General features: G+C 47.3%; 1 protein-coding gene across 1 annotated transcript in view; it reads right to left on the bottom strand.

Moving 5' to 3' along the window:
• The window catches only part of IDE (insulin degrading enzyme), a 56,154-nt gene that overhangs the window by 19,490 nt on the left and 9,324 nt on the right, over positions 1-27,340 (bottom strand). Inside the window, exons 3-12 of the mRNA XM_032950324.2 lie at positions 17,529-17,736; positions 15,928-16,097; positions 15,303-15,425; positions 14,343-14,455; positions 6,160-6,322; positions 5,619-5,711; positions 4,702-4,793; positions 1,776-1,856; positions 1,277-1,380; positions 397-499 (exon numbers count right to left, since the gene is read on the bottom strand). Coding sequence (XP_032806215.1) covers positions 397-499; positions 1,277-1,380; positions 1,776-1,856; positions 4,702-4,793; positions 5,619-5,711; positions 6,160-6,322; positions 14,343-14,455; positions 15,303-15,425; positions 15,928-16,097; positions 17,529-17,736 — 1,250 coding nt within the window. The remainder of the gene's footprint in view (positions 1-396; positions 500-1,276; positions 1,381-1,775; positions 1,857-4,701; positions 4,794-5,618; positions 5,712-6,159; positions 6,323-14,342; positions 14,456-15,302; positions 15,426-15,927; positions 16,098-17,528; positions 17,737-27,340) is intronic.

Here is a 27,340-nt window from a genome sequence, read left to right as displayed (position 1 = left end):
TTTGTGAATAATTTTCGAATTTGACAAATTTGGCCTACTCTTCTTAACGTGCACTGCAAAACAGATGGCGCATATGTTATGGGTTTAACAAAACTGCATATGTTATGGTTAATATACCTGCAGTGTTAATCAGGGCAGTCGCTGGGTTCAAACCACACACTTTTGAAACTAGCAGAAAATGCACTACCACTCAGCAATGTCACCACGATCAACATACGAGCACATTACATACTTGCTTAATTTCTAAACTTTTTTCGAGGTACAGGGTTACAAGGTACACACATGCAAAGATATACTATGGATAATGGACACAATGCTTGTAAGTGATAATTCAGCAAAGCAAAAACATTGATGTCACAAGGATATCGGGAATCTCTGCCATGACCCGTTCCCTACCGTAAAGGTTTCTTCCGAGACGCTCTCCTGCTTGTACTGGGTCTCATACCACCGCTCCACCTGGTCAGTGTGCCCTTCAAACGCCTTTGCTACGACAGCAATCCTGCAAATGTGGATGCAAGAATTTGGAAAAATGCACGCACATACAAAGATCCCCATATAGCCTTAACAGACCGTTTTGGCAAGTGCTGTTAGCGAGTAGCACCTATGAAGGATGACACAGCACACGAGAGAGTGGGTGGCCAGGTACTCATTTGAGGCCGAGTCAACCTAGGGGAGGCCCAGGACCGATTCAGATGGCGTTGGTCGTGAGCGGGAATCGAACTCGGGTTGCTAGGTTCGTAGCGCAGTGTGCGAACCGTTGCACTACCGCTCCCCACTAGACATGAGCACTTGCACGCAAAATACTCCTCGGCTACTCACCCAGCCGTTGTGCATGCACACGGTTTGACTCTTGAGGTATTCTATCTAAAACTCTCAATTACAGGTTTCAAAATACCAGCAATGCCATCACAGAAATGCTATTAACACAATTATTCATAACAGCAAACCCAACACCTGAGTCACATATTTTGATTCTAGAAATGCATTGCCGGTTATCACAAACAAGGTAGAGGAGGACTTCGCTTATCTGTGACCCTTTTATGTATTGTATAAAATGTTTACTTTACATTGGATAAGCACCGTATTCAATAGTATGCCCCCTGGCAGGAATCATGGTTCTCTGTTTTTCAGTTTTCATTTTCTGCGATGTGTGAGTTGGTAACATTTCAAGCACCCTTTCTTCCAAGTGTACTATGTTGCATGCACCCGTGTTAACAAGCCGAGCATTACCGGGTGCACATGGGATAGCTCCCGAGCTGGACCGTGCTGTCCATACCTGCTGTTGTGCGGTTGCAACTTGTCCAGCAGCATTTCAATGAGGTCCGGCCGGAACTCCTCCAGCAGGTACTCTGCAGCGAGCACCTCCCGTATAGGGTAGTACTGTGTGCACAAGCCATTGAGCATAAGTGAGAAAATATCAGCCCCGGGCATTGTCTCACACTACCCACCACTTAAAGATGAATGCTCCGCTTGCCTTCTACGTGAAAGGGAGAATTTGTGTCGCGTTGCTGGAGACATCTGAATGTCCAAAATACAGGGGAATACATTTTAACAGTGTAGATTTTGACACGGGTTGTGATGATGTCATAATAAAAACAAGAATAGTGGCAGGATGTCACAATACTTGGTGCTAAGATAGGCTAAAGGGAAAATAATTGTGGATGGCTGTGATCCCAAGCACACAGTACTGCAAACACTGTATTCTTGAAATGTATGCGTACAACAGCAAGGATGGTAAGTCAGTGAGCAGCGGGGCGAGGGTGTAATAGGCTCACGTGTAGCAAGCCGGTGATGTGTGATGTGTAGTTGCGGGGCCGCTCTTTGTCCTTAAATCTGAACGCCATCGTTCCGAGGTCCTGCGGCAACACATGGCAGCCTCACAGCTCTCCGTCCCATCATCACATCACACCTCTTCACTACCGACACCTCAGGCTCCTCCGCCATCCCTAGTCATCATCATCGTCCCATGACGATGTTGCACAAAATAAAATACTCGCCCGTCTGTAATAATCCCTGGAAAACGTATGCAAGCTCAGACAATATTCTTTGAGTCTTTCGGTAAAGTCACGTAGATAGGTTCAAAGAAAATAACAAAAAACTACGACGTTTCAAAAAAGTACGACAAAAAAATACGACTACAACGAAGTTTAAATCATAACTGGCTATGATGTTCCCATCCTACCACCTTCCGATGTTAGTTGTGTTTGAAGCCCATTTCACACCAACACGACCACTTCGCGCACTGACTACCCCTCGGTTGCGGCTCTGCGATCTCCATTAACATGCTAATCCCACATTAACATGCTAATCTTTCATTAACATGCTAATCTCCCATTAACATGCTAATCTCCCATTTACTTGCAAACTTTCACCTGGCAGCCCTTTGATTGGTGGGGAACCAACCACTGTCGGGTTGGCTGCCCACCACTTGCATTAACATTGGCTGCTGACATTTGGGCTACGCCCATTTCAAACCCTTTAAACAGTTTGCCTTTGGAAGCTAACCCCCCTTTTCCTGAAGACAATCGCTTGTGTTGCGATCGAAACGTCGTAGTTTTCTGTTATTTTCTTTAAACCTATCTACGTGACTTTACCGAAAGACCCAAAGAATATGAATTCCTGCAGTCACGAATGCTTCAAGTCAATATTTAAGCTCAGACAAATTATCTAAACATTACGTTAGGTTCCCTAACAGCTCAAGACATACAATGTGTGGCATAAAAGACAGCACATCTGTCAAACACTGTTATTCCTAATAGCGATGAAACCAGTAACCAATTGCTTTATTGTTTAACTGCCATACTATAAATAAGTTAAGCTTTGATGCTTGTTCAATCTGGTGGCTAAAAGCATGTAGGCTGCATGACATATTGGAGATATGACATGTTGGAGATATACTCTTTGGTTCTATTCGGTAAAGTCACGTAGGTAAAAAAAATAAAACAACAAAAATCACGACGTTTCGGCCATAACACAAGCGGCCTTCATCAGGTGAAGGGATCAGCCTGTCTCGAAGACTGCGCTGGAGTGAAAGAGCCAAGCCAAGACTGAGCTTGGCTCTGTTTCACTCCAGACTGAGCTTGGCTCTGTTTTACTCCAACGCAGTCTTCGAGACAGGCTGGTCCCTTCACCTGATGAAGGCTGCTTGTGTTGTGGCCGAAACGTCGTGATTTTTTTTTACCTATGTGACTTTACCGAATAGAACCAAAGAGTTTGGATCCTTGCAGTCACGAAAGCGTCAAATCTAGAAATGTTGGAGATATGTCGTGCAACCCAAGTACAATTTGCAACACCGTGTATTGAAGTAATATCGTACATATATCACTCCTTGCTATCAAATCAAAGTATGTTCTCAACGCATGGACATGTACACCTATTGGTTACAAAATGCAGGCAGCATCTTCAATATTCTAGACAAAGGCCAATTAATGGATCCAAAATTACAGTTGCCAAAGCCTTAGGAATGACAAGAGTTCTCACATGGGCAACGTGCCCTTTGTTTCAAAATGAAATTACAAATTTGATTCCAATCAGACCCGGCAGAACTGTCACTGCAATTAAGAATAAAAGAGTGATTGTAATTGGAACATTATCCAGAATGGTAATTGGCAATTACAATTTCCATAATTCCGTCAGCCCATTATTTATTTATTACTGTGGCGTTTCCATTTATTTTAATAATTAAGACAGATTAAACGTGACAATTACAAGCTCCCGGGAGTTCACTGTGGAGTGGGCCACAAATCTGTTTGGGGCGTTTATATATTTTACAAAAGGATGCCGACATACCATAACACAGCACAGGATGAATTGAACTTGGTTTAGCCGAGGAATACAAGCTGGACCATTTTATCATATGGTCCATGCCAGTGAGACCAATGCTTTTAACTGACCAATCACCAGATTTCAAGCAATTGACTTTGTACTGGCACACACCTGATGGATGTCCTCTGGAGACCCCAAACTAGCTAAATTTCTAAATTAAAATAGAGTTTAATTAATTCCACCCGTTCCGTTTAATGCCAATATAGTCATGTTCTGTGGGGCCCATAGCCACTGAGAAGGTAATTAAAATTACGGTTCTCAGACTGTTAATTCAATTTGGCTTATGTACTTTATGAAAGCAATAAACAGGTTCAAATCTCTTACAAAACCGTTGATGAGTAACAGTTACCACATTGAGCAATTACACAATATTTAGGCGCAGGAATATGGCGCAGTAAGACAGGTGTAGAAGCTTGTGCAACGATCATCACTCGACACTCCCAATTAAAACAATTGTTTTAGGACAGCAAAAAAAGCATAAGCGCTGTTCAGGAGTGAGCCAATTTCGCGATGTTTGTGCAATTCCTTATCGAGTAACATTTTAGCGTGTTGGAGTAAACCAGTGTCCCAAGAAAACCCACATACAAATAAAGACAACTCTAAAACACGTCCACAGATGAGTTGGCAGCCTACTTGCTTTATAGCCATTGACCGAGCACCTTTCTGGGTTGCAAAATAAGGATAAATCTTGAGTTATGGGTAATTACTTTCCTGACAAATTCACAATTCCGTGCAAGGCCCCCCACATCTTGAATGCCAAAACAAGGATATACATTTTAAGTTCGATAGGCGCAGCTGTGGGCGGCCAAAGGAGTTAATACCTTCACATGAGGTACAAATTGAAAGGCAAAAACCATGCTGTGTGAAAATGTTTACCTTGCATTCCTCAAAAATCCACTGGACTGGTCCTTCCTTCCGCAGCATGTTGATGTACTGAAACATGTGCAGCACTATTTCGTCAACGTGCTCTAGGGAAGGAACACAAACCAACAAATGTGCGACAGTAAATACATAAAATGGTTCTCATGATTCACATGCTAAATTAAAAGTCTTATTTTTATTCCAAATGTTGTCCAATTTTCGCCCAAAAGAGGTGGGTGGTATGTATCGTATGAAGAATACATAATCCCTCTGGGATCAATTGAATAAGTACCAATTTGTAAGAAGTCAGTGTTTGCCCTGTGATGAGACTAGCCCCATCAAGGGAATATCCCCACTGGTGCAGGGCTGCCAATGGGTAGGAGCATTTCCCCAATGCTCAAAAGCATAAGTGAATAAAAAATATATACTTTAGCAGCCACCACCTGCCCTCTATGTGCACAGCAGGGTGTGGTTATTATCATCGTCATCATGACAGCTTACTGTGTACTAGACCCAACAAAAGCAGGAGTATTAACATTGCATTTAATCATGAGAATGCTGGACTTCAACACTGTTCATTCTGATACAGCCAAAAGCAAAGGATGCCATTAAGTAATCTTTAGTCTGGAGAAAGTTGAAATCCCTTGCTGCATTTAATAACTACCACTGTGTTCTCATTATGTGCACCTTGCTAAATGAGTAATCACCTAAGCCCATCTGAACCATCAAGATTTATTAAAAATACAATTAAAGGAATTAAACAAAACGAATGAGCCTGGGAAAAAAAATGTGGGTGTTGCACGAATGTATAATTACACCCATTATTGGCGTCAATACCTCATTTGAACAACGGGCTCTTTGGAGTTATGATTGTGTGCTACGTGGTTCGTGGATGGCGCTTCAGTGAAGCCAGGGGCTGATGCGGAACCCACCGAGTCCTTCCTCTGTGAGGTCCACGTTGATGATGAAGAACATGAACCCGCGAGCGCCACCCTTTTGTCCTCCGACGAGCATGTTCACCCAGCCTGGATGATGCAGTGTCACATGCTTACAAATCAGCCTTTTTGCCTCACTTACTTGTTCACAACTCCAGAACACACCACCGACAGACACAGCAATGGATATGTCTCGCGTGTTATGCCATTCCAGGTTCGATAAACCAACAGGTACAGATAGGCATTCAGCAGCGTGTATTTTGTCATCTGCTTTGATTAATTTTGTAGTTGATGATGAGGCTATTGATACCGTTGATGGGGGACACGCAGTTGAAACCCCAATAAACAGCTCCATTAGCAGAACAATTGTTGGTGGTGGTGGTTGTGATTAGGTTGTGATTATGGTGGCAGTGGTGTTCGTTTTATTGTTGTCGTTGGTGGTGGTGGTGAAGATGATGGTGGTGGCAACTACAATTGTGGTAGTGAAGATGTTGGTGGATGCAACTATCAATGTGATTGTCCACTGTACGAATTTCACCTTTGGTCTTCAGGAAGGACAACAAACTCCCTGGCCCTTCATGGCCAATGAGGTGGCCCAGATAGTGGCCAGGGTTGGACTTGTAATGTGGCTGCAGGTCCGGGATAGGAAACGTTACATAGAGGTTCCGGATGTCCTTTACAGGCACCACCTTGTATATCAGCTGTCACCAGAGCAAGCAGGCACCAGAAAAAATACACACATTTAAAGTACTGCATGAGTTACATGTACATTTATAAACACAATAAACACTGCTCTTGAATGTTAACACAAGTAGAAATGCCACCTCAGGCCTTGAGAAGCTTTCATCCAGGATGTATCGGATATATACAGTGAGGGATAAAAGTATTTGGTCCCCTGCTGATTTTGTACGTTTGCCCACTGACAAAGAAATGATCAGTCTATAATTTTAATGGTAGGTTTATTTGAACAGTGAGAGACAGAATAACAACAAAAAAATCCTGAAAAACGCATGTCAAAAATGTTATATATTTATTTGCATTTTAATGAGGGAAATAAGTATTTGACCCCTCTGCAAAAGATGACTTAGTACTTGGTGGCAAAACCCTTTTTGGCAATCACAGAGGTCAGACGTTTCTTGTAGTTGGCCACCAGGTTTGCACACATCTCAGGAGGGATTTTGTCCCACTCCTCTTTGCAGATCTTCTCCAAGTCATTAAGGTTTCGAGGCTGACGTTTGGTAACTCGAACCTTCAGCTCTCTCCACAGATTTTTTTTATGGGATTAAGGTCTGGAGACTGGCTAGGCCACTCCAGGACCTGAATGTGCTTCTTCTTGAGCCACTCCTTTGTTGCCTTGGCCGTGTGTTTTGGGTCATTGTCATGCTGGAATACCCATCCACAACCCATTTTCAATGCCCTGGCTGAGGGAAGGAGGTTCTCACCCAAGATTTGACGGTACATGGCCCCGTCCATCGTCCCTTTGATGCGGTGAAGTTGTCCTGTCCCCTTAGCAGAAAAACACCCTCGGCCGGTTGGTGCGCCCTGTTTTGTCCAGTTTTGTCGTGAGAGGGGCCTGCTGTTCAACACACCCGTGCTGGTGAGAGAGGCCTGCTGTTCATCACACCCGTGCTGGTGAGAGAGGCCTGCTGTTCAACACACCCGTGCTGGTGAGAGGGGCCTGCTGTTCAACACACCCGTGCTGGTGAGAGAGGCCTGCTGTTCATCACACCCGTGCTGGTGAGAAGGGCCTGCTGTTCAACACACCCGTGCTGGTGAGAGAGGCCTGCTGTTCATCACACCCATGCTGGTGAGAGGGGCCTGCTGTTCAACACATCCGTGCTGGTGAGAGAGGCCTGCTGTTCATCACACCTGTGCTGGTGAGAGAGGCCTGCTGTTGAGGGGCCTGCTGTTCAGCACACCCGTGCTGGTGAGAGAGGCCTGCTGTTCAGCACACCCGTGTTGAGGGGCCTGCTGTTCAGCACACCCGTGCTGGTGAGAGGGGCCTCCTGTTCAGCACACCCATGCTGGTGAGAGGGGCCTGCTGTTCATCACACCCGTGTTGGTGAGAGAGGCCTGCTGTTCATCACACCCGTGCTGGTGAGAGAGGCCTGCTGTTCATCACACCCGTGCTGGTGAGAAGGGCCTGCTGTTCAACACACCCGTGCTGGTGAGAGAGGCCTGCTGTTCATCACACCCGTGCTGGTGAGAGGGGCCTGCTGTTCAACACACCCGTGCTGGTGAGAGAGGCCTGCTGTTCATCACACCTGTGCTGGTGAGAGAGGCCTGCTGTTGAGGGGCCTGCTGTTCAGCACACCCGTGCTGGTGAGAGAGGCCTGCTGTTCAGCACACCCGTGTTGAGGGGCCTGCTGTTCATCACACCCGTGTTGGTGAGAGAGGCCTGCTGTTCAGCACACCCGTGCTGGTGAGAGGGGCCTGCTGTTCAGCACACCTGTGCTGGTGAGAGAGGCCTGCTGTTGAGGGGCCTGCTGTTTAGCACACCCGTGCTGGTGAGAGAGGCCTGCTGTTCAGCACACCCGTGCTGGTGAGAGGGGCCTGCTGTTGAGGGGCCTGCTGTTCAGCACAGCCGTGCTGGTGAGAGAGGCCTGCTGTTGAGGGGCCTGCTGTTCAGCACACCCGTGCTGGTGAGAGAGGCCTGCTGTTCAGCACACCCGTGTTGAGGGGCCTACTGTTCAGCACACCCGTGCTGGTGAGAGGGGCCTGCTGTTCAGCACACCCGTGCTGGTGAGAGGGGCCTGCTGTTCAGCACACCCGTATTGGTGAGAGAGGCCTGCTGTTCAGCACACCCGTGCTGGTGAGAGGGGCCTGCTGTTAAGCACACCCGTGCTGGTGAGAGGGGCCTGCTGTTCAGCACACCTGTGCTGGTGAGAGGGGCCTGCTGTTCAACACACCCGTGCTGGTGAGAGGGGCCTGCTGTTCAACACACCCGTGTTGGTGAGAGGGGCCTGCTGTTCAACACACCCCTGCTGGTGAGAGGGGCCTGCTGTTCAGCACACCCGTGCTGGTGAGAGAGGCCTACTGTTCATCACACCCGTGTTGGTGAGAGGGGCCTGCTGTTCAGCACACCCGTGCTGGTGAGAGAGGCCTACTGTTCATCACACCCGTGCTGGTGAGAGGGGCCTGCTGTTCAACACACCCGTGCTGGTGAGAGAGGCCTGCTGTTCAGCACACCCGTGTTGGTGAGAGAGGCCTGCTGTTCATCACACCCGTGCTGGTGAGAGGGGCCTGCTGTTCATCACACCCGTGTTGGTGAGAGGGGCCTGCTGTTCAACACACCCGTTCAGGTGAGAGAGGCCTACTGTTCATCACACCCGTGCTGGTGAGAGGGGCCTACTGTTCATCACACCAGTGCTGGTGAGAGAGTCCTGCTGTTCAGCACACCCGTGCTGGTGCGAAGATGGCGCCGATGATGGTAGCCTCAGCCGGTCGGTGCGCCCTGTTTTGTCTTGTTTTGTCTGTCAAATCAGTGTTTTGCCAAGATTTTCGGAGTTCTCTAACAAGAGACGAACTTTTATATATCAGGGAAACAACCCCTGTGGATTTAATTCCTACTTTTCTGCTTCCAGCGGCAGAATTAGTAGGCATTCTAGTCAATGCCGCGCTAGGCTTTGCTCAAGCAGCGAAACGCCGCCCAAGGGGTAAACGGTCGGGGGCTCTAGTACGGCTACGCAGACGCGGGATCCGAACAGTGCTTCCGAGCTTTTTCCTCTCCAACGTACGTTCACTGTACAACAAAATGGATGAACTTCAGCTACTGATGGTAAAAAACAAAGACTTTCTTTCATCTTCTGTTTTGTGCTTCACGGAGACATGGCTTTGTGATTTGATTCCGGACACTTCGCTACAACTAGCAGGATTCCATCTTGTAAGATCGGATCGTGACATAGCACTCTCCGGCAAGACGAAAGGCGGTGGTATTTGTTTTTACATTAACAGTGGCTGGTGTGTAGATGTCACAGTGATTCTGCAACATTGTTCTCCACTCCTTGAATCAATTTTTATAACCTGTAAACCGTTTTACTCGCCTCGCGAGTTCGCGTCGCTCATTTTGGTCGGAGTTTATTTGCCGCCTTGTCCTCAGGTTAAAGAGGCCCAATGCATGCTCGCCGATCAGATTCTGAGTGTGGAGCGAGCAAATCCAGATTCGTTGGTTATCGTACTTGGCGACTTTAACGAAGGTAATCTCAGCCACGAACTCCCCAAATACATACAATTCATTAAATGCCCAACCAGAGAAAGGAACACTCTGGATCACTGCTACACTACAATCAGTAGAGCCTACCACGCCGTCCCCCGAGCAGCACTAGGACACTCTGACCATGCCATGGTCCACCTGATTCCTGCATACAGGCAGAAACTAAAACTCTGTAAACCTGCTGTGAGGACATCTAAACAGTGGACCAGTGAGGCTGTGGAAGATTTGCGGGCGTGCTTAGACTGTACTGACTGGGATATGTTCACGACTGCTACCAATAGTCTGGATGAACTCACAGAGGCTGTGACGTCCTACATCAGCTTCTGTGAGAACTGCTGTATCCCAACACGTACCAGGGTGAACTTTAACAACAATCCCTGGTTCTCAAAGCTCAGAAGGTTGAAGTTGGAGAAGGAGGAAGCGTTTAGGAGTGGGGATAGAGACAGATTCAAGGAGTCGAAGAACAGGTTTAGCAAGGCGGTGAGAGAGGCTAAACGACTGTACTCAGAGAGACTAAAACACCAGTTCTCTACTAACGATGCTGCTTCTGTCTGGAGAGGGCTCAGGCAGATCACCAACTACAAACCCAGAGCCCCCCACACCACTAACGACTCCCGCCTAGCCAACGACCTGAACGAGTTCTACTGTAAATTTGAAAGACAATTGGACTGTCCAGAACCACCCCTTCCCACCCAAGAGGCCCCATCCCCCACCCATACTACAGAGATGACTCTCTCCTTTCAGGAGGGAGAAGTTAATAGACTTTTCAAGAGGCAGAATCCATGCAAAGCAGCCGGGCCCGACTCTGTCTCTCCAGCCACCCTCAGGCACTGCGCTGACCAGCTGTCTCCGGTGTTCACCAACATCTTTAACACCTCCCTGGAGACATGCCATGCACCAGCCTATCTCAAGTCCTCCACCATCATCCCTGTGCCCAAAAAGCTAAGGCCAACAGGACTAAATTATTACAGACCGGTCACCCTTACATCTGTGGTAATGAAGTCTTTTGAGCGCCTGGTCCTGGCACACCTCAAAGCCATCACAGACCCTCTCCTGGACCCCCTTCAGTTTGCCTACAGAGCCAACAGGTCTGTGGACGACGCAGTTAACATGGCCCTCCACTTCACCCTACAGCATCTGGACGCCCCAGCATCCTACGCCAGGATCCTGTTTGTGGACTTCAGCTCTGCCTTCAACACCATCATCCCTGCCCTGCTTCACGACAAGCTCTTCCAGCTGAACGTGCCCTACTCCACCTGCAGGTGGATCACAGACTTCCTGTCTGACAGGAAGCAGTGCGTTAAGCTGGGAACACAAGTCTCTGACTCCAGGTTCATCAGCACCGGAACTCCTCAGGGCTGCGTCCTATCCCCACTGCTCTTCTCCCTGTATACCAACAGCTGCACCTCCAATCATCTGTCCGTCAAACTCTTGAAGTTTGCGGACGACACCACCCTCATTGGGCTGATCTCTGGTGGGGATGAGTCTGACTATAGGTGGGAAGCTGACAACCTGGTGACCTGGTGTAGCCAGAACAACTTAGAGCTAAATGCTCTAAAGACAGTTGAGATGGTTGTGGACTTCAGGAAGAATACAGCCCCACTCACCCCCATCACCCTGTTAGACTCCCCAGTCAAAATTGTAGAGTCCTTCCACTTCCTGGGCACTATTCTCTCCCGGGACCTCAAGTGGGAACTGAACATCAGCTCCCTCACCAAGAGAGCTCAACAGAGGATGTACTTTCTACGGCAGCTGAAGAAATTCAACCTGCCAAAGACAATGATGGTGCAATTCCATACAGCGATCATTAAATCCATCCTCACCTCCTCCATAACCGTCTGGTACGCTGCTGCCACTGCCAAGGACAAGAGCAGACTGCAGCGTATCATCCACACTGCTGAGAAGGTAATTGCCTGCAATCTACCAACCCTCGAGGACCTGCACACGACAAGGACCATGAGGCGAGCGAGGAAGATTGTGGCCGATTCCTCCCACCCTGGACACTCTCTGTTTCAGCTACTCCCCTCCGGCAGAAGGCTTCGGTCCATCAGGACCAAAACCTCACGCCATAAAAACAGTTTCTTCCCATCTTCAGCTGGCCTGTTAAACAAGGCCAAGGGCCAACACTGATTTTAACATTTTATCTACATAATGACACCTTGCCGATATTAACTATGTTAACCTATTTGTATTTTTTATTTTTAAATTATATCTTAAAGCTATTTTATATTCGATATTTATTCAATTTTATATACTTCAGCCCCTTGGTGTTAAGTTAGACTTTTAACCCTTATTATTATAGTAAGACTTGTTTAAAACTTAGTTAAGATTTTAGATTCCTATATGTTGAATGTATGCACCATCCTGCCAAAGTAAATTCCGTGTCGGTGTGAACTTTCATGGCGAATAAAACCCTTTCTGATTCTGATGTTTCCACCTCCATGTTTAACGGTGGGGATGGTGTTCTTGGGGTCATAGGCAGCATTCCTCCTCCTCCAAACACGGCGAGTTGAGTTGATGCCAAAGAGCTCCATTTTGGTCTCATCTGACCACAACAATTTCACCCAGTTGTCTTCTGAATCATTCAGATATTCATTGGCAAACTTCAGAAGGGCATGTATATGTGCTTTCTTGAGCAGGGGGACCTTGCGGGCGCTGCAGGATTTCAGTCCTTCACGGCATAGAGTGTTACCAATTGTTTTCTTGGTGACTATGGTCCCAGCTGCCTTGAGATCATTAACAAGATCCTCCTGTGTAGTTCTGGGCTGATTCCTCACCGTTCTCATGATCATTGCAACTCCACGAGGTGAGATCTTGCATGGAGCCCCAGGCCGAGGGAGAGTGACAGTTTTTTTGTGTTTCTTACATTTGCGAATAATCGCACCAACTGTTGTTACCTTCTCACCAAGCTGCTTGGCAATGGTCTTGTAGCCCATTCCAGCCTTGTGTAGGTCTACAATCTTGTCCCTGACATCCTTGGAGAGCTCTTTGGTCTTGGCCATGGTAGAAAGTTTGGAATCTGATTGATTGATTGCTTCTGTGGACAGGTGTCTTTTATACAGGTAACAAGCTGAGATTAGGAGCACTCCCTTTAAGAGTGTGCTCCTAATCTCAGCTCGTTACCTTTATAAAGACACCTGGGAACCATAAATCTCTCTGATTGAGAGGTAGTCAAATACTTATTTCCCTCATTAAAATGCAAATCAATTTATAACATTTTTGACATGCGTTTTTCTGGATTTTCTTGTTATTCTGTCTCTCACTGTTCAAATAAACCTATCATTAAAATTATAGACTGATCATTTCTTTGTTAGTGGGCAAACGTACAAAATCAGCAGGGGATCAAATACTTTTTTCCCTCACTGTAGGCTAAAACACCACAGCTCATGCAGCCTTCTTCAGGTGTTCTTAACATTCTTCACATAGAGGCCTTGGTGGCCAAAAATCCTTTGTCAATAGCATCATGTGACCAAATGCACCATGACCTCAAGTCAGGTGACAACTGCCAATTACACAGGGCTTGTGACTTCCATCGACTAAGAATACTTAATCTATTGAATACTAAATACAAATGCTGCATGTCTTATAGGTACACAATATTTTGTTGTTTATTCTGCAGCAAGAATGTGCACTGTACTCTTTGTGGGAATCACAGCATGCAGAATATGATGAAAAACGCCGGCATTATATACTGTACATTAACTATATGTATTATTTCCCAAAAAGAAAACTCAACATTGGCTGAAAAGGGGTGAATTTATTTCAAGTCAGTCGCCTTTGTGCACATAGATGAAAGGGCCATTTATACTGAAACTGAAGGCGAATGATGAATTGTAATACCCTCAACTCAAAAAGGTCAAAGTGTCATCGAGTTTAACTAAGCAGCTTGCAGTGTTCATCTGTATTGGCAGCCCTGAACCTAGGGAGTGGAAATTTTGGGCTCATATAACGGGAGCGGTGGTACAGTGCTATGTAAACTGCTCTAAAAAAACCGATAAAATTAGTTTGATTCCCAGCCAAGGCTAACATCAGTGACAAATAAAATCTGAACCTGTCCTAGGCAACCTGGCACTGCCCAGCATGGTGCAGTATGGTCAAACAACCCACATGACCGACAAAATTCTGGGAGACCTTCACCAGCAGTGGAATGAGAAAGGGCTGTACATATTTTAAATTAATGGCATATGCTAGCATTGAAGGTAAAGATGCAGCCCTGCAATTCCTATCTTGCAACACTGCTGGTGGAGAATATCCACAGGCGCGAAGGGACAACGCTCCAGCCCATAGAGACGGAATAGGTGGAGTCTACAATTGCTTTACCGCCTTCTTCTGGAAAGCCAGGGAATGGCGCCGGGACACCCATGGGAAGGAAATTTCAGATTTATATGATCCACCAACCGTCGCCTCCATAGACCTGGATTACAGGCATACGCCACCACCGCTCAAAAGTTCATGCCATGTAATTTAATGATGTCTATGATAATTACAATGGAAATCATCATCATTACCTTGAGGTGCTCCTCCTGAAAGGGGTGCTCAGGGAAATCCGGGATGGGCACGTTCTTATTCTCTACCTGAGCAAACAGCTTCACAACCATCTCCATCATCTCATCCAGTGGTTCTGCGACAACAAACATCCTTTATCAATACAGAAGTACCGACGCCTGGAGAATTAACCGAGCTTAGGTCAATGCGTGTGAAGGGAAGAATGGTAACTCCAATGCACAAAGCAGAGTGCTGCAGTAAATACGCTGAGTGGGAATGCACATGGGACAGATTTACGCCCAATGCCATGTCACAGCATCTTACCTGTGGTGCTATGGTTTTAGTGCTCAACATATGATCATAAGGTTTTAAGTTCAAATCCCAGTCTCTGAACAGCTCAGCATATCACCAATCTGGGTCTATATAATGCGAGTACCACTTTGTGGGCAGACAACAAATGCTATCCTGTGGATTGACCAGCCCCGACATGGGAATGTGGAACCTCCACTTCTGGAGCAAGGATGATAATGGAGTCAAACCGTGCCATTTTCCATGTGTGAGCAAACACTTTTACTTGACGTGGCATTAGCTAGCAGCCGCAATGAGAAGAGAAGTTGCTGAAATATCAATAATGCAGCACTCTACTACATTACTTCCACCAGATTTGTGCTGTGTCCCACGAGAGGGACACATCCATTGGCAACTGGGTTAGAGCTCCCACATAAACACGCCTGCGACCCCTTAATGGATTTTGGAGCAAAATTACTTAGATATGTTTATTGCTGGGGTCAATTTAACTCAGGAAACCAACATTGCAAAAATATCACAGAAAAAAAAAGCGTTTAGATTTGTATGCTGTTCATGCTACACGGATGACCGTTCAATTAGAAGTGCTGATGTATTAAACCCGTTTTACTTGCAGATTTCATTGTGAGTTCACGAGTTAATGTAAAAAATATTTTTTTAAATATTACATGACTCACCTCTCCCAAGCACGCAGAGTGACATGAGGTTGGATGAGTAATAGTTGGAATGAAATTTTAACAGTTCATCTCTGACATCTAATCCGAGCTCCGAAGGTCTGGTCGAGAGCGTGTTCTTGTTTCCTGTAAAAGAAAATGAGGGTATGTCATTACTTGAAAACTCAAAAGAACATGACGGCCTCAATAGAACAATGCCTTAAACAGAATTTTTTTTAAATATAAGGTAGCGATGTTGACGCGTGTGTCGAGATTTTTGTTCATTGTGCTTGTGCACCACTGCCAACGCAGCAATCGCCAAATTATTTGATCATTAGCAATGCGAACTAGCGTTTACAAGTCAAGAGTTACAAAAGTGACATCATTAAACCGACGATAAAAAACTATTCACAAATTGGTCAAACTTTTAGGCAAAAGTCTCGAGTTAACCAGAATTCGACATTGTAATCATACATTATCCCTTATGCGAAAACAAGCTTCCCCATTTGGTAAGTGGTTTTGGTAAGACATATATGGAAAAAAAATATGAGCTGAAAGTTGTAACTTAGTTTTATTTTTCAGCAATAAAATATGTAATAGCACTCGGTGTGTTGGGCAGGCTAAAAGGGACTGTGGCATTCAGCCAGACCTGTGCCAAACTTGCTGAACGGGTGAGTCGGGTTTCCAGTCGACTTCTCCAGCTGAAAGAGCCTCCAGGAGTCATTCATGAGGTTCTTCTCGTTCTCCGAGTCCACCGCATTGACCTCGCGATCCTTGCAGCTTGCATCGAAGAGTGGGCACAGGAAGAACTGGGAAAACCTGAAGCAGGCAAATGTGACATTATCCCGATCGTGGGCGTCTCCTCCGTAGGCAACTGGATTATTAAAAGAATCAGCGGCTTGCAAAAAGCTTATCAAATAGTGGAGCTCAGTATACAGAAAGGATTCATGTTTGCAGCATGGTATTTGTAAAAATCAGAATGCTGTCATAAGGCAGCGTTAATGATGATGGAGCTGATGTGTTATCAAATGCATTTCTTTACGTGTTAAATATATGAAGGGTGGATATGACCTTTTGAGATTTGGGGGCCCTGAAATTACGAATGACTCATACTGGGTGTTGTACTTAATGGGCCAGTTTAACGTCTTAATGTAACAGACAAAACACATTACCTTGCAGATTTCCCCCACTGTTGATAAGAGACAGCAGTACATTTTTTGCCAATAAACAAAGTGCATTTGCCAAGATGTGAAACAGATCCAATATTTGTATTGTAACCTCTGATATAACGGTATTCATCATTTTACATTCGATCACTTAAAGATACAGATTCAGAATGCGGAACATGATGTTAAATACAAAGCAATTTCTACAGTGTGTAAAACTTAGTGTGCATCCAGAGCACGCAGTAATTTAGAAATATTCTCAGGCCTTGACGGTTTTAATTCAAATACCTATTAGTGTGATGAAACCATAACTTTAATTGCTTAATGCCACTCGGGCTAACACAACAGAATAACAATGCTCATGGGGAAAAATCTCCTGAGCGGTGGGCGTTAATGCCACTAATGACACTGCATGAAGAGATTGAGTCCGAAGGCTTAAAAGCAATGCTATTGTAACTCCAAATCCAAGGTAACGGGTGAGTGTTCCTCAACACTCACTCATTAGGCCAATTAGTTTGAATGACAATACATACATTATAAAAGCATGTTTGTTTGCATGTTTTCCACAAGCATGTGTGGTTAATGCAGACGTGACGCCTTGTGATAGGTGTGTATTTGCTGTTTGAACATCTTAAAACCTCCTGTATTTTTGTTGGAAACGGGGGTAAAGGCTATTCATTTTTTATCCAAACAAGATTCCTTTCTAGATTTGAAGCTTTCGTGACTGCAAGGATCCATACTCTTTGGTTCTATTCGGTAAAGTCATGTAAAAGTATAAAACAACAAAAATAAAAAATAAAAACAAAAAATTCACGACGTTTCGGCCACAACACAAGTGGCCTTCATCAGGTGAAGGGACGAGACTGTCTCGAGGACAGCGCTGGAGCGAACACAGCCAAGCTCAGACCGCGACCTTTAAGCTTAAAGGTCGCGGTCTGAGCTTGGCTGTGTTTTACACTTTTACGTGACTTTACCGAACAAGATTCCTCTTCCAGATCCTGTCGCGCATTCGACAACTGCTGAAGCCATACCCGGCGCCGTGCCGTCCGTGCCCAAGGTTCTGCGTGGCCGTGGAGGGAAATACCTGTCAAGGGCGCCGCCCAGGTGCTCGTGCGACACATCAAAGTAGAAGTTTGTGTGCTCGCCGCTGGTGAAAGCATTGGAGCTGCCCGCATGCTCGTTCAGGAACTGGCTGTACTCATTCTCCTGTGGGTATTTCTTCGTTCCCAGGAAAAGCATGTGCTCGCAGAAATGAGCCAGTCCAGGGATGTTGTCGGGGTCCGATAAGAAACCTGTTCGAGCGGCGCGCGCACGGTTTTAGTGAGTGCGTGTGGAACTCCCACCGAGCCATTTTTTACATCGTGATTTTACAAATCTTTTCAATGGCACGACATCTCGAGACACCGTAAAGATTGTTGTGGCAATGTGTGGAGACATGGGAGAGAGGAAATTTAATTTAAAAAGGGCTTTTCAACACTATCAATCCACCAATTATAAAGAGTATACATTTGTTGCTTTAGGCAGCCAAATTTAGATTTGTAAAAAAAAAAGTGACAAAAATCCCCAGTGAGAGTTACAAAAAATAATGCTATTAATATTTAAATTCACCTCTTACCAATTATACAACCACGATTGGAATAATATACATGGCCAGGGGTGCTGAGGTTAGCAAGTCCGATGCAATCTGGATGAGGGTTCGACTCAGCCCATCATCCCTTTTTGGATGAATAAAACAGGTGATCCTCTATGGGATGTAAACTAATAGACTCCCCATGGATAAACTTGCTCCTTCCATGGTATTATGGAATTTTCACTACTAGTTCAGGGCTTTTAATGGAAGTGACCATCACCACATGCTAGTTTGAGCTGAGTGACATTTTTAGCCTAATTCACATGCTGGAAAATATAAATAAAAATCTGATGTTGAAAATAAGCAAATGTCGTCATTACCCACAATACCATCAACGAGTTAAATCACCAATCTTACCTATTTCCTATATTTTGGATTTATATTCTACTTCCCCTAGAGTAGACAGAATAGCTCATTAAACCACCTTTTGCGATTCCTTGTCATACCTAATGTGCCAACCCTTACACTGCCAGGTATTACAGTACCATTCCCGAGCGCCCTGGGAAATGCTATTTGAGCATCATCTGCCATCAGGTGCATTCGCACCACCTTCATTACCACAAACCATCGGGGGATGTGAATTTTTGAGATGGAAAAATCGAAATTTCATTATGTGGTTCATGCTGCTATATTGTAGTGAGGGATTTAGGGCAATTATTACATGGTCTGATGTGATTAATATAACTTTTTTTTGTACATACACGCTATCATTCAGGAGCAACCACACAAAGCATGCCACTTCACAAGACACCCTTTATTAGGAGCAAAGGTGCATAAGTATGCAGCTGTCGCCAACGCGGCATGCAACAGTACAACGACAAATGGAAAATGAACAGTACATGGCTCCATCTGGGAAGACGAGACATGACGGCGCCGAGCGAGTTAACAAATTTCCCTCTCATTTGCTATTAAAACGACGGTTAAAGTTCAAAATTCCACAACAAGAATAAGCTAACATTATCGATCCTCACACCCACTCCAATTAAAAGCCAGGCCATAATCTATATCAGTGAATCATTACCCATTTATTAATTCGATATCAAATGGTTTTCACCCTTAATACTTTTACTGTTAAATCAAATATTGGGGACAGAAAATACAGTCACATCAAGGGCCATCGAGAAGGAATGAGACGAACGGGCAAACTTACGAAACGAGTTTAACCAATATTCCAAGAGACCCCGACTGCCTTTGTCTTCCCGCAGCGCGGGAAAGCAGGAATTACACCTTATCACGAGGGCCATCTGCACACCCGAGACGCGGGACTTAATAATGGCCCCCCACCCCACCCCGCTACCACGGGCAGACAAAGTAATGCACAGAAAAACCGCGCCGAGCAAGTTAAGTTAAAGAAACCACAATACATAATTTCATACGTAACACGAATTTTAACGCTATTCACCGTAAACTATATTCCGTTTATATAATCATGCAGACACCAAGGAATACGAATTCCCAGGATCAACAAACATACCTCTTAACCCAGGATATCGGAAATAAAATGATATAATGATAAGCATACGCACGGGATGACGAAATTAATTTAAAAAAACTGAGGAAGGGCCAGGATAACGGGGTGAATCACAACCTTGTCGAACATAAACCACATGATACTTGAGCAATGTTAAACCAGGGGCCAGGGAAAAAGAGAGTCTCCCGGCCGCCTTTGTCTTCGTGCAGCACATAAGAATATGCATACGCTCAAGAGAGCATCATCTCCTCGTGGAAATAAAACCAAATACCTTGAGTCACAGACAGAATCATAGCTGCGAGTGGTACGATGCCGAACCGTGATGGGATCAGAAAGGGTTTTTTATTCGCCATGAAAGTTCACACCGACACGGAATTTACTTTGGTAGGATGGTGCATACATTCAACATATAGGAATCTAAAATCTTAAATAAGTTTTAAACAAGTCTTACTATAATAATAAGGGTTAAAAGTCTAACTAACACCAAGGGGCTGAAGTATATAAAATTGAATAAATATCGAATATAAAATAGCTTTAAGATATAATTTTAAAATGCAAATAGGTTAACATAGTTAATATCGGCAATGGTGTCATTATCTAGATAAAATGTTAAAATCAGTGTAAGCCCTTGGCCTTGTTTAACAGGCCAGCAGCAGATGGGAAGAAACTGTTTTTATGGCGTGAGGTTTTGGTCCTATGGACCGAAGCCTTCTGCCGGAGGGAAGTAGCTGAAACAGAGATTGTCCAGGGTGGGAGGAATCGGCCACAATCTTCCTCGCTCGCCTCATGGTCCTTGTCGTGTGCAGGTCCTCGAGGGTTGGTAGATTGCAGGCAATTACCTTCTCAGCAGTGTGGATGATACGTTGCAGTCTGCTCTTGTCCTTAGCAGTGGCAGCAGCGTACCAGACGGTTATGGAGGAGGTGAGGATGGATTCAATGATCGCTGTATAGAATTGCACCATCATTGTCTTTTGCAGGTTGAATTTCTTCAGCTGCCATAGAAAGTACATCCTCTGTTGAGCTCTCTTGGTGAGGGAGCTGATGTTCAGTTCCCACTTGAGGTCCCGGGAGAGAATACTGCCCAGGAAGCGGAAGGACTCTACAATTTTGACTGGGGAGTCTAACAGGGTGATGGGGGTGAGTGGGGCTGTATTCTTCCTGAAGTCCACAACCATCTCAACTGTCTTTAGAGCATTTAGCTCTGAGTTGTTCTGGCTATACCAGGTCACCAGGTTGTCAGCTTCCCACCTATTGTCAGACTCATGCCCACCAGAGATCAGCCCAATGAGGGTGGTGTCGTCCGCAAACTTCAAGAGTTTGACGGACAGATGATTGGAGGTGCAGCTGTTGGTATACAGGGAGAAGAGCAGTGGGGAAAGGACGCAGCCCTGAGGAGTTCCGGTGCTGATGGACCTGGATTCAGAGACTTGAGTTCCCAGCTTAACGCACTACTTCCTGTCAGACAGGAAGTCTGTGAACCACCTGCAGGTGGAGTGCGCCGGGAAATGTCCTACAAGGGGGGATCTCGCCCCTCCCTTCAGATTGTATAGCGCAGACAGAGGGATGCCTTCGAGATGATTTTGAAGCATCTGTGTCCTTTGAAGGTTTATGGCTCGAGGAAGCCAACAACGGAACTATGTCATAAATGACACACACATGCACACACATACAGACACGCACACACAACCCCACGACACACAGCTAGATCAAAGGGGGCTCCGCCCACGTAAGGAGGAGGAGCCAAGGGGAGAGATTTTGGCATAAAGAGAGAGAGCGCTACAGCATGCAGAAGAAGAACCACCATCAGAAGATCAACTATCACCGACGCAGAAGAAGTCTCTACCGCTCGCCAGAATGGCGAGACCCGCTGTTTAGCGACAGGCTACGCGGTGCGAGTAAGCACCATCAAAAGGGAGCCTCGCAGCGAACGTACATCGCCAACGCCGGTGACCATCACGTCAACGACAACCGTGACAGTGACCAGCAGATGAGCGCCATCTACCGATCGTGCAACACGGCCGCTACGAGCGGGCCTTCTGCCGGCCATCACGCCGGCGGCGCACGGCCGCGACAGCTGTGGCGAGCTGTGATCACCATCTACTGACCGAGCGCCGCGACTACAGCACCGTGCCAATCCGTCAACCAGCGAGGGTCGAATCAACTGCTGTGGAGGACCTACCATACGTATGATACGCTGCCCCCACCACACGACAAACCAGGCGTCTGCTTGACGCAAATAATTAATTCCGAACATTGGCCTACTCCACAATCCATATCACTCAAAACACACACAAGTCATTAACTAAAGCCTATTCCTCAAGACGTGAACCATCAGTGGCCGTAAAAGCATCGCGACAGACCAAGGATAACCATCCGTCGTTTATAAGTACAGTAATAATTTTCCTCAATGCTTTTGTTTTGGATTGTACTTCTGATCGCATAAATTACCAACAGATCCATCAATACGAATTGATCCTTGACACCATCGCACGCCCTCACTCCAAGCCATTTCTGTAATCATATAATCTTGCCGATGGATCTATTGATATGTGCCTTTGAGAATAATAACTGTTTTTGATTGTCTTTTATCGCCGTATGATCGTTAAGTACCTTTCGTTCATAATTGCCGCACGCGTTCGTGTTACGCTGCATAAGAATTAATGGCTCTGATATCCAAGGTTAAACGGGATAAAATTTGCCTTGAAGGTTGCTTATGGATCTATAAATGAATGCAGGACGGTGTGGGCAATTTTCAAGAATACCAATTTGAATATTATAAAGTTAAGGTTTTGTTAGAATAGTGTATGCATGCCTTAGCATCTCTCTCTCTCACCAACTGCTCGCATTACGGGGAGGGGGGGGGGGGTGGGGGGGAATGTCAAAGTGAAACCACGCAGTCGTTGATGATACTGTGTTGTTTCTGTGTTGGAATTCCGAGCCGAGAGTGCATCTTTTAGAGTTAAAGTTTAGTTAGAAATAAAATTGATTAACGCGGAAGTGTTGTGTGTTTCTTTCCTGAATTATGCATAAGAACTGATTTTGCGTTGAGATCTGAACTTGGGGACCTGATATAACACACTAATCCATGCTCACTAAGAGTTAAAGCGAGAATAATTGTATTATACCGATCGATAATACGAAGTTAACAGCGAAGCCGAGTCCAATCTGACACGCTCACAGCAACTGCATAACCGCATACGATTAATTGCATTATCCCGATTGATAATACGACCTCGTCAGCGAGGCAGGGCCTAATTGTCATAACGGCTCGCATTAGCATAATAACACACACTAGTATAATTTAATACGACTATCTCTCGAATTAGCATAATTTATGCACGTAATTACATCAATTAATATAGTTTTGGATAATTATGCAAATTTAAAATTTCATTTAGTTTTTATTATTTTCGTCAAAATATTCATAACCCACATATTACAACACACCACCGCCGCCACCACCACAGCACCCACCACTGCCACCACCACTGCTGCCACCGCCGCCACCACCACCACGGCAAAAACTACCACCGTGGCAACCATCACCACGGACGACCCCCCTTGCATCACCACCACCCCAGCTGCCAACATCTCCTCCACCACCACCCCAGCTGCCCCCCCTTCCATCATGGCCCCCCCTTCCACCGCGACGGCGGCGCCCACCCCAATGCGGCTGCGGTTCGTGACGCCGGTGCTCCACTCGGCGCGTATCCACGCGGCGGCGACGCCGGGGGGGGCGGTGGGAGGGGCGGTGGGGGGCGCGACCCCGGGGAGGGCCCTGAGGGACGAGGTGGACAAGGTGGTGGTGCAGGAGGGGGCTGCTGGCAAGGGGAGGAAGCGGAAGAGGGGGTGCAGGGGAGGGATGGGGGGGAAGAGGTGGCGTCATCGCTGGAGGCTCCTGCTGAGGGCCAACGCGGCGCTGGGGGACGCCCCCCCCAGCAGCAGCTCGGGCTACTGGGGGGCCGGGCGGTGAGCGGAGGGCCCATGGAGGAGGTGCAGCGAGCGCTCGTGGCGTTTGTGGAGCGGGGGCCCCCCACCAAACCGCAGCCCCCGTCCACTACCAGCACCCCAGGCGATGATCATGATGATGACGACGACGATGACGACGTAGAGGAGGAGGAGGCAGTGGATGCCCCGGTGGGATCGTCGACCCCGCACCCGGGGTCGCACGTCAGGCTGGACGCTCGATCCCCACAGCAGCAGCAGCAGCTGGGCTCCGAGGTGAGGTTCACCATTGGGAGCAGCCGGTGAGTGGCCAGGACGGCAGCCATCCTCCTGGCTCCGGAACTTGAGGAAGATGACGGTGACGCTGGCGCTGACCTTGCCGATACCTCCGCCACCATCACTGCCACCGCACCAGCCACCACCGCCGCCACCACCACAGCACCCACCACTGCCACCACCACTGCTGCCACCGCCGCCACCACCACCACCACCGCCACGGCAAAAACTACCACCGTGGCAACCATCACCACGGAAGACCCCCCCCTTGCATCGCCATCACCCCAGCTGCCAACATCTCCTCCACCACCACCCCAGCTGCCCCCCTTCCATCATGGCCCCCCCTCCCACCGCGACGGCGGCACCCCCCCCCTCGCGGCTGCGGTTCGTGACGCCGGTGCTCCACTCGGTGCGCATCCACGCAGCGGCGACGCTGGGCGGGGCGGTGGGGGGTACAGTGGGGGGCGCGACCCCGGGGAGGGCCCTGAGGGGCGAGGTGGACAAGGTGGTGGTGCAGGAGGGTGGGCTGTGTTGGATATATGAGCCTTTTCCAAAATTGATATTAACAATAATATTTTCCGTTATATATCATTTTTTTTGGTGACAAAATTAATTAATGAAAAACGTAAGCCAGTCACACACGAAACCCAGATGTCGATCGTAACAGGGCCATTAAACCAGAAAATCCAGGAGATGAGTAATAAACAGCAATAAAAGCAGTCAAAGAAAGAGGGTCGCTCCCCCCCCCCCCCCCCCCCAGGATCGTATAACGCAGATGGCTTGTGGAATGCCACACACAACAACAACAACCGCCATTCGCCACTAAGTGGCGGTGACGTCACCACGACGCTTGTGCCAGGCCATGTGCACCCTGAGGCCACGTGAAGTGTCGAACGCCCGCTGGCAGGAAGTCACGGGGCAGACCCAGGTGCCACGGGTCGACTGACTGAGATGACTGGCTGATGCACCACCTGTGCCCCCTACTGTGCCAACCTGCTGTGCTTTAGCCACCCGGCGCTCCGCTCGTTGTTGTGAGCGTCGCTCCTCCGCCCTCCGTTGTTGTTGCAGGGCGACTACCTCCAACTGCCCAGTAGCATCCTTCACGAGCCTCCTCCACAGAGGTCGATCTTGACACCGCTGGTACCAGTCATCGGCAAGTCCACTCAGCTCCACGTCCTCCTGTACCACATCACTCCATCTCTTCTCTAGCCCGTGCCGCGCCCGCTTAGCCCCCTCAATCCGGCCGAACAAAAGCTGTTTCGGCATGCGTTGGCTGGGCATGCGGGCTACATGACCCAGCCATCGCAGCCTTGCCCGCCGGAGGAGCTCACCGATGGGACCTTGCCCAGATCTTTCAAGGATATGAGCTCCTCACACAATCCAGTCTGGTTAAACCCAGGATGGATCGTAGGCAGGCCAGCCTAAATGTTTCTAACCAACGAAGATGTTCCATTAGGGGGGTCCACGTTTCGCAAGCGTAGAGAAGGGAGGGAATGACCGTGGCCGAGAAGACCTGAAGCTTAGTGCGGAGCGACAGACCAGGTAGCTTCCACACAGCGTTACGCAACCGATGAAAAGATATTGCCGCTCGACTGATTCGGAGTGAGACCTCTGCTGTTAAACTGGAGCCAGTCATAAGCACACTACCCAGGTATGGGAAACTCTCCACTCTCTCCACAACTGCCCCATCACCGATTGGGAGTTGTGGGGGTGGAGTGTCCGATGGTACAAAATACCCAGGCAGGTGCTTAGTTTTGGTGGGGCTGATGGTAAGGCCCCACCTCTTAGTGGCACGCTCCAGTCTCAGCAGCAGCGTCTCCAATTCCTCCTCTGACTGAGCAGCTCTTACCAAATCATCAGCATACATAACGTGGTTGACCAATAGGGAGCCATCCCTTGACCGCACCCGGGCATCGATCAGCCTCCCATTATATCTGTACCATATGGAGATTCCCCCGGTACAGCTATTGAAGGCTTTACGAACTACGTGGTCAAAATAGATGTTAAATAATGTGGGAGCCAGAGGACATCCCTGTCGCACCCCAAGGTGTACAGGGAATGGCTCTGACTCCCGGCCACGTAGTTTTACCCGGGCCCGCTCACCATCATGAAGGTCCTTAATGATCGTGAGCAGAGGGTCAGGTACTCCAAAAGCACGAAGAACGACACAGAGCCCAGGCCTACTGATGGTATCATAGGCCTTGACCAGGTCAATGCCACACACATGCACGTATACACACACACACAGGCCACGCCCCCCCCCTTCACTGCGCAGAGCGGAGAATTTTTTTAATATAACGGTCAGCCGCATCTTGAGAGTTCAGTCAAGACAGATCAACGGTTCAAGAAGTTCGACAAGGCAAGAGCAGTCGCAGCGAACGACTGGCTCCAAGGAGCGCGAGCCACGCTGAGTAGCGAGGATCGCTGAGTCGCGATGTATCAACGAAAGTGAGTTCAGAACCAAGACAGAGTATCGCTGAAAGTTATTCCAGAGAACCAGCTACCATCTGCAGCGCGGCCAGCGCCGCCAAGCAAGAGGGCGCAGCTACTACAGCAGTGGGGAGAGCTTGCTCCTGCCAGCGAATCAGCGTTGAGAGCGCTCGGGCATCTCAACAGAGAGAGCGCGTGCAACTTGGCTCACTCAGCAGTGGAAAGAGCGAAAGCGTGCAGCGACTCGACTCACTCAGCAGAAGAAAAAGCGCGGCCAACCCGCCAAGCAACTCATCACACAGCAGAAGAAAAGCTTGACCTGCCGCCCGCAAGTGCAGCGTCAGATACTACAGCAGTGGAAAGAGCCCGCAGCCACTACGGACCAACGCTGAGCGAGAGCTCCTCACCCCGCGGCGTGAGAGACGCCGAGCAAGAGAACAAAGCCGTTTGTATGCCCATCCCCCCACCTTCACAAACCCGCCACGCTTACGTAGTTTACTCACACAAGAATTTACCAAAGAGACAATCCACCGCACCCACACAATATCCAGACTAATTATAAAGTGCATTAAACATCAACTGATCGTGCAGAACATCGCTACCCATTGAGTTACGTGGATAAGGTCAATTAGAAGTACTTTGTTTTTTTCGGTAAAGTCACGTATAAATAAGAAATAATAAAATAACATAATAGCGTACGACGTTTCAGTTGCAACACAAGCAACCATCATCAGGTACAGAAGAGCTAAATTTACGAGAGAGAGGAAACACATAACCCCAGATGTATATACAGACACCCAAGTAGGGGGAACTAACACAGATACAACAGGGGACACAGAGAGCGAATCACACCAAACAAACAGGGTTTAGCAAAATTTGGAAACCATATAAAGCAACACAGACGGTCGGTCAAAACACAATTAACGCATAGTCTGGTTGATTACGCTATTTCAAAGATTGCTAAATTGCAAGTTAAGTATGAAATTTTTAAATACAGACCACACACACACACACACAGACACCCAAGCAGAGTGAACCAGCACAGAGGGAAGTCGCCTTAAATAGGCAGAGAAGGTAAGGCTGAGAGACAATGGGACAATTTAGCATGAGGTATGCATGGAGCAAAGGGGAGCGTAGGAAGTGC

The sequence above is a fragment of the Petromyzon marinus genome, chromosome 9 (assembly GCF_048934315.1).
Source record: "Petromyzon marinus isolate PM22_M1 ecotype Great Lakes invasive population chromosome 9, UKy_Petmar_22M1.pri1.0, whole genome shotgun sequence".
NCBI lineage: Eukaryota > Metazoa > Chordata > Hyperoartia > Petromyzontiformes > Petromyzontidae > Petromyzon > Petromyzon marinus.
This window is presented reverse-complemented; position numbering and strand designations above follow the sequence as displayed.